Here is a 401-nt window from a genome sequence, read left to right as displayed (position 1 = left end):
TTACCCGGCCAGTCTGCAAACCCAGTCGATTGCAACTCAAGCTTGGATCTTCCGCAAGCTGCAGGTCCAAGATGCTGCAAGGTTTCTGAAACAGGATAAAAATGTCTGTTGAGAAATGCTTGTTCTAATGTGCATGTTTGATGACGTTTTTAACCTGCAGATGCTCACAGGAAATTTATAATGGATAGTTAGTGCTGTACTTACAACCGGGTCTTTTTATTAATCTGTGTCTAGGAAAGTTTATTGCCTAATAATATTCCATATCAATTCAATTGATTTCATAAATGTGCGGTAATTAGACGAGGAAGAAGAAGAAGGGAAAAAAATCACAGTAAATATTAAAAGCAAAAATAACCCCTTCTTGAAAAAAAAAATGTTAACCCAGTTTTTACCCTCGGCCA

At 37.2% G+C, this 401-nt stretch overlaps 1 protein-coding gene across 1 annotated transcript in view; it reads left to right on the top strand.

Annotated features, from left to right (window-relative positions):
* LOC119593519 (anti-sigma-I factor RsgI2-like) overlaps window positions 1-112 on the top strand; it is an 8,516-nt gene extending 8,404 nt beyond the window's left edge. The window contains exon 4 of the mRNA XM_037942481.1: window positions 13-112. Coding sequence (XP_037798409.1) covers window positions 13-112 — 100 coding nt within the window. The remainder of the gene's footprint in view (window positions 1-12) is intronic.
* The last annotated feature ends 289 nt before the right edge of the window (window positions 113-401 follow it).

The sequence above is a fragment of the Penaeus monodon genome, chromosome 32, assembly GCF_015228065.2.
Source record: "Penaeus monodon isolate SGIC_2016 chromosome 32, NSTDA_Pmon_1, whole genome shotgun sequence".
NCBI lineage: Eukaryota > Metazoa > Arthropoda > Malacostraca > Decapoda > Penaeidae > Penaeus > Penaeus monodon.
Note: the sequence above shows the minus strand (reverse complement) of the source record. Positions and strands in the feature narration are given on the sequence as shown.